The following is a 6,846-nucleotide window of genomic DNA, read 5'->3' as shown; positions in this document are numbered from 1 at the left end:
TTGCTTAATTCTTTAACTGTCCATTACTTCACATTTTTCTCTTTTTTTCTTTTCCATTCCTTTTTTTTGTTTTAATTCTTTTTTACTTTGTCTTCCCTCCCACACGCCGAGAATCCCTGCCTCCAATGCCTTTCAGGTACTGTTCATTACTGTTTTTTTTTCCTTTTTCCTTTTCTTTTTCGTTTCATTTTTCCCTTTCTTAATTCTTTAACTGTTCATTACTGCTCATTTGTTTTGCTTTTACATTTGCTTTTTTCGTTTTAATTTTTTTTTACTTTCTCTCCCCCTATGCGAGCAGAGGAGCGCGCTCCGCTGCAGAATGCAGAGTGCAGGCAGTGTGGAAAGGTGGGTCCACAAGTTTTTCCCTTTTTTTTTGAGAGAGAGTTTTTTTTTTCCTTTGGGAAGAGGAAAAAAGATGTGCAAGGAATATGGGCTTTTTCTGGGCGGCCCAAGCTTGAACCGATCAGAGTCCAGCCCATTCCATTGCTGCCACTGCAACCACCGGTGTCCGGCCGATCTTGCTTGCAATTAGCAAGCGCCGCATCTCTCGCCTCTCCTCACCGGCTCTCGACTTCCGACTCCGAGCGCATCCCCTCGCCCCTCCTTGATTCGATTCGAGCTTGCTTCTAGGGTTCTTGACCCCGCTCCACCGTGTACCATGGCAGACGAAGCGAACCGAGCGGTGCGTACCAGTGCCTGGCGGTTCTCGCCCGCGCCATGTCTCGTTGCTAAATTTTTCCTTTTTTTTTTCCTGCGATGTCTCGCTGAAAATTCCTTGTTTTGCTCATGTGCAGGCCTTCATGGAGCTGCAGTCCCGGATGATCGATACCACCGCGAAGATCAAGCAGGTTGCCCCCTTCTTCCCGTTGTCTGACCCGTTTCATAGGTTCCGGTCGTGCCTCATCTTAGGGCTTTTTTGTTGTCTGGGTCTTGGTTTGTCCCGCGGATTGAAACTCTGACGGTTGCTCTTCATCTTGGCTGTAAGGCTGTTCATTGCGGCTGCTGCTCGTAGTGCAATTGTAGAGTTTTCTGGATCTCGTCTGGTCAGCTATCACACTTTGCTAGTTTGCTGTGCTGGAAAACCCTTTTTTTTCTGCCAGTAACAGGCTTTGGTTGTATCAGTGTCGTATTACTTGCATTACTTCTAAAAATGGCCAGCTTGATGTCCAAGAATTTTGGCTTTTTAATGCTGTGATATTGTTTGCCTTCAATTTCTTTTCCTCCAAGAGCTCCCATATGAAGTGTAATGCTGAACCTTTTAACTTCACCTTAACATATGTGCTTTACAAAATTTTCTACCTTGTTTATTTCCTAGTAGGAACTCCAAAGCATAAGTTGAAAAAGGAATTGATTTGATTTTTGTTAGTTATTATTGAAAGACAAGTTAATGGTTTGCTAGTAATGCTGTGACTACATCATTTCTGTCGTTTTACAATCATATTGCACAAAATTATTTAGAGACTTTGTAAATGCAAGCATATTAGTTCGATGGGTTCTACTCTGCTTTTGATTTTATCATTGATGGAAGTTTCTTTGTGAGGAAATTGCTATAGTAACTTCTAGCCTAATACGTCATAGAACCTCTGTTGTAATAATACCTTTCTTTCATCAGTTACAAACCCAAATGCGTTCTAAGGAAGGGGAAAAGAAGCGTGCCTACCTTACTTTGGAGGAACTTCAGCCAGTTGCCAGATGATACCAACACCTACAAGACTGTCGGTAAGGAATAAATTTCTTTCACTGGGTAGTCCTATTTTGCAATCTGAAACCTCAATCCTAGATAACCTATTTTTGGGCGTCCAATTTCTTGAAAATATGTTGAAGACCAATAGCTCATGTGCTAAAATTTCGGCCAATTACTAATGTCCAAACTGATCTCTCGTACCAAATGATGTAACTCAGTTATGAGGTGTCAATAGTGGATATAATCATCTTTTGATCTAAAGTCGTTTCAAGTTCTGACACCTTCACTTTTATTATCATATCTTGAGATACGACACTTGAAAAGTATGAGCTTCTGTTATCCTAATACATGATTTAAGAAAAGTATGAATTTAGCACTTTTTGTGAGGTGCCAAACAAGTAGAACAGAACACTAATAAACTATAGAGAATTCTGAAACATTAATAGCAAAGGAGGTTATTAAATTTGAGCTAGGTTTCATTTTCTTAGAGGCTCCCTCTTCTGTAAGTGTAATCAATTTTGAGTGGTTCTGTGTCAAATCCACTGGAGAAAATTTGTGGACCTACTTCCATATTTCACTGCCTCTGGTCGCCTTTTAGGAAACTAATAGTAAAAGTGAAAGGTGGTACTAGTCTTTTTGTATATTGTTGCTGCAGGCAATATCCCTAAACAACAGTCATCCAAATGATTTTGAATGTATTAAGAAAGCAGCCAAATGTATCTGATCCAACCTAGGAGGAACTAGTTGGTTTTTCAATGAGAAGAAGAAATTGCCACCCAAATCTAAGTTGAACAGGACTCGAATCTGGGTGGTTGGAATGCACAACCAAATCTGTCACCCTGACTAGCTAAGCTAGGCACACCTCCATTCCTGTGATAGTGAACTCCTGCTGTTGATTCAATGTTGCCTGTTGTGTTATTCTAATAAATGGAATATGATGAAAAATACGAAATCATGCAATATGATGTGGTTGTAGAACTTACAAGTCATTCCAGTTGCTCAACTAAATTCTACTGCATATGTTTTTCTTTTGAAACATATAATGTTAACATGCATAGCTGAAAATCTTTCATTGCAGCTGTCGAACTTTGAGTGAGATGTTATATGTGCCTTGCTTTCTGTTGGTTTGATGATGGCTGCTTTTGTTTGCAGGAAAAGTGTAAGTAAATGAGGAAGACCATCTTTACCATGGGGGAGTTCAATTTCATTGTCTTGTATGGTGCTGTGATGCAAATATGGTATCGTGCATTTCATTTTTTCCACATCCATCTGTTGCCAGGTTTATTCTGGAGCCAAAATCAGTTCTGTTTAATGAGCAGGAGCAAAAGCTTAATGATAGTGAGAGTGCGATAGCTTCAATGCAGGTATGCTTGATCTCTGATCCTGTCTTACCAGATTGTGTCAAGACGTGTGAGAGAAATAAGCATAGATTTCTCACTGCTTTTGTCTGTTATTGCCTGATTAGACATCCAAAGAATACCTTGAGAAACAGCTGGGTGAAGTGGAGAACAACATTAGGGAGCTGCTTCAACAGGATCCAGGGCTTGCTCGTCAGATCCTCTCAATGACCGTTCAATGAGAGTTGTTTTGCTCTCCATTTATTTTTAGATAATTTGTAATGTTGCAATTTGATCAGTCATGTTGTGGTCTTGCCTTATCTGTGAGACGTCTGCGGTCTGTAATGGTACATTTCATGTACGAACAGAAGAATTTGCAGTTGCTTCAGCAATAGTTTGTTGACTAGTGCCGGAGCGAACTCTTGCCTCTGTCTGAACAGAGGCTGGTTGGTCACCTGCTTATGGTGTTTTGGAAGTCATATTCTGCATGTTTTCACTACCTCGGAACTACTAACCCGCAACAATCATGTGCTGGAAACTGAATGAAGGATTTTTTTTTCCCCCGACAAACGGCTTTATTTCAGCAGCAGGAAGCTGCGAGTATGGTTACAGAGTGAATGTTTACAGAACGCAGTGCATCAGTGAGAGGGCACTGGTGAGTATGAGCACTGTTTGAGCATAAAGGCTCAATAGATGAAGTACTGGCTCCTGATACAGAGAATTTGGTAAACACTTCCGGCCGCACTGGCTTAAGAACGATCTTTAGATTTTAATTTTTATGTCTTTCATCTAGGATGCAACACTATGGAGTTGACTTAAGTTTGACCTAACATTACAAGCAACACATATTATAGGATTTTTTTAAAAGAAATTGGTATTTTTATATTACATAAAAATCTGGTTTGTGAGGAGTGTTGTGCTCGTCTGGTAGGAGATCGTGAAGACCAACTACTAGTTAAACAAGGTGTAAAGAATGCTAAATGGTTCGTAGAGATCAAGTGCTAGAGGTCAAGTTGGGAGCACTTCCTTTGGTTGGGAGAGTGAGCTTGTTGTGCCCACCACTAGCAAGAGGATCGATGGAATCTTAGGTTTGCCTGAAAGGGGATTAAGTGGTTGGCAAACCATCGAACCTTGGGATAAAAATATCTTTGTCAACTTGTCTGATTTTGGTTTAACAATTCCCTGATAATGCATTGTCTTCCTGTTGGTTTGAAATTCCCTGACACTGGCTCATAATTACTTGTTCATACATTGTGGCAGTGTTGTTGCTCTTATGCTAGTTAGCTTGTGAAGCTAAGCAGCTTAGGGCCAGTTCGGCTTGTATTAAAGTCGACTGAAGCTGTTTTGTTGTGAGAGAAAAATACTGTAGATTCTAGCTGATAAGCCGGCTGATAAGTTCAAGCGAACAGGCCAGCTTGTTAGCTTGTGTAGGTAATTAGTTGCTTTCTAGTTTAGTTTGTGTAGCTTAGCTGGTTGAGTAGTGCTACCGTAGCTTGGTTTTGTGCTTGTTGCTCACTAGTATGTGCATGAGCTTGCTCGTGCTTAGTTGACTAGTTGTATAGGTTTGTGACCTTGCTAACTAGACTTGTTTAGGTGAGCTCCATCTAGCTCGATATTTTAGGCATAACTTGTAGAATGTTTTGTAAGGTGCTTGTGATAGATAGAAGTGTGTAGTTGGGGCTAAACTAATTAGTTTAATTCCATATTTGTTTCGATTAGCCGACGTGACTAGAATTAGAAACTACTATTCACTCGACAGTTGCATGCATCCTTATTCCTAATAGCGGTGTCAGAGCGTTGTCCCACAGTTGGCCGGCTCTAGCCTACCCGGTGGCCTTCTCCAACCCCTATGGGGGTGTTCGGCTGCCCTTGTTCTGGAGGAATTTGGATGGTTTGGAGGAATTTGTGAGAGAAAAACACTGTTCCGGATGTAAAAAGAAGCGGATCAAGCCGGGTTTAAGGGCACGCGAAATTGTCGCCTCTAGCTCTACTTGGCTCTGCAGTCCGCATAGTAGCGCGTCGACGCCACCTCCCGCCGCTGCACCCGAAAAGTTCACGCCTGCAGCTCTCCACAGCTCCGTGGCAAATCTGGTGAGAACTGAGAAGCCTCTTCCCCTTCATTCTCTTCTTCCTTGCAAGGGCCCCAAATCCCTAACTGGATAACACTAACTTTCATTTCTTCTAATCTAATTTGATGTAGTGTATAGATGTAGCATGTAGGCAGTAGAATTGTAGAAATTAACTAGGATGTGTTGATTTTGTTCAAAAAACTAGGATGTATTGGTTGCTTACTTATGCATATGTGCTCTAATTCTAAGGTGTGCGAATTATGGAAAAGAATGCATACATTGCTTCTCTGTACCAGAAACATGCTGCAAAGGAACTTGTTTCTTCATCTCCTATGGTGGAAGAGCAAAATCAAGAGCAAGAGAAAGAAAGAGTAATTGAACAAATTATTGTTCTACTCCTACACTATTTTCTTCGGCTATTACTCTTCTGTATCAGCCCTTAACCCTACCAACTCATTTGCATCTTTTGATGCATCAAAGGTACTCATACTTGCTAGTTCTACTGATGACATATTTAGCTCCAATTGTAACTTTATAACTATAATAATGGCCTAGAAAATTATTATGTCTTGCCAGCAAATTTACTACAAATGCAATATCCGGCCGGGTGCTATTAGCAAGATACATTAGTGCTCCAACGGCACTAAGATATGGGACATGTGGTCCCAGTATCACTTCTTTTTCTTCCCGTGATCTAAAAGGATCCTTCTTGATATCTATGGATCTCACTACCATCCGGGTTTTTGGTGGATATGACTTGTCCATATTGAATTCTTCCAATATCTTTTGGGCATAGGCAGCTTGGTATATAAATATACCAGAATGAAAGTGCTCAAGTTGTAAACCCAAGCAAAATTTGATTTGACCCATATCTTTCATTTCAAACTCCGTCTTTAAATGATGATGTGCTTCATTAATATCGTGTTCATTGCAATGATATTAAGATCATCAACGTACACCGATATGATATAAAATCCTGTTGATGATTTTTTAATGAAGACACACGGGTAGTCATCATTATTTGTGTATCCCTTCAACTTAAGGAATTCACTTATCCGATTATACACATTCGGCCCGATTGCTTTAAGCCATATAATGACTTCTGCAACTTGACGCAATACATGTTGCGATTTGCCTTGTGATTCGGTATACTGATTCCATTAGGAATTTTCATGTATATATTAGAATCCAATGACCCATACAAATATGCGGTCACTACGTCCATCAACTGCATAGATAGATGTTTTTGTACTGCCAGCGATATTAAGTATCAGAACGTTATTCCACTCATTACCGGAGAGTAAGTTTCATTGAAATCAATGCCAGATCTTTGCGTAAAACCTTGTGCCATAAGCCTTGTTTTATATCTCACCACTTCGTTGTTTTTGTTCCTTTTATGGATGAAAACCCATTTGCATCCCACATGGAAGATACCAGGGGATGTTGGCATTATAGCCTGAGAAGCCTCTTCCCCTTCATTCTCTTCTTCCTTGCAAGGGCCCCAAATCCCTAACTGGATAACACTAACTTTCATTTCTTCTAATCTAATTTGATGTAGTGTATAGATGTAGCATGTAGGCAGTAGAATTGTAGAAATTAACTAGGATGTGTTGATTTTGTTCAAAAAACTAGGATGTATTGGTTGCTTACTTATGCATATGTGCTCTAATTCTAAGGTGTGCGAATTATGGAAAAGAATGCATACATTGCTTCTCTGTACCAGAAACATGCTGCAAAGGAACTTGTTTCTTCATCT

At 40.3% G+C, this 6,846-nt stretch overlaps 1 protein-coding gene across 1 annotated transcript; it reads left to right on the top strand.

Moving 5' to 3' along the window:
• The first annotated feature begins 484 nt into the window (after positions 1-484).
• LOC136473583 (prefoldin subunit 1) lies at positions 485-3,427 on the top strand. The gene is given in 7 exon segments (XM_066471236.1): positions 485-682; positions 795-848; positions 1,613-1,681; positions 1,683-1,719; positions 2,837-2,843; positions 2,964-3,048; positions 3,150-3,427. Coding segments are annotated over 7 exon segments (390 nt in total). The 5' UTR covers positions 485-658; the 3' UTR covers positions 3,264-3,427.
• Positions 3,428-6,846: the final 3,419 nt, after the last annotated feature.

The sequence above is a fragment of the Miscanthus floridulus genome, chromosome 8, assembly GCF_019320115.1.
Source record: "Miscanthus floridulus cultivar M001 chromosome 8, ASM1932011v1, whole genome shotgun sequence".
Classification (NCBI taxonomy): domain Eukaryota; kingdom Viridiplantae; phylum Streptophyta; class Magnoliopsida; order Poales; family Poaceae; genus Miscanthus; species Miscanthus floridulus.
This window is presented reverse-complemented; position numbering and strand designations above follow the sequence as displayed.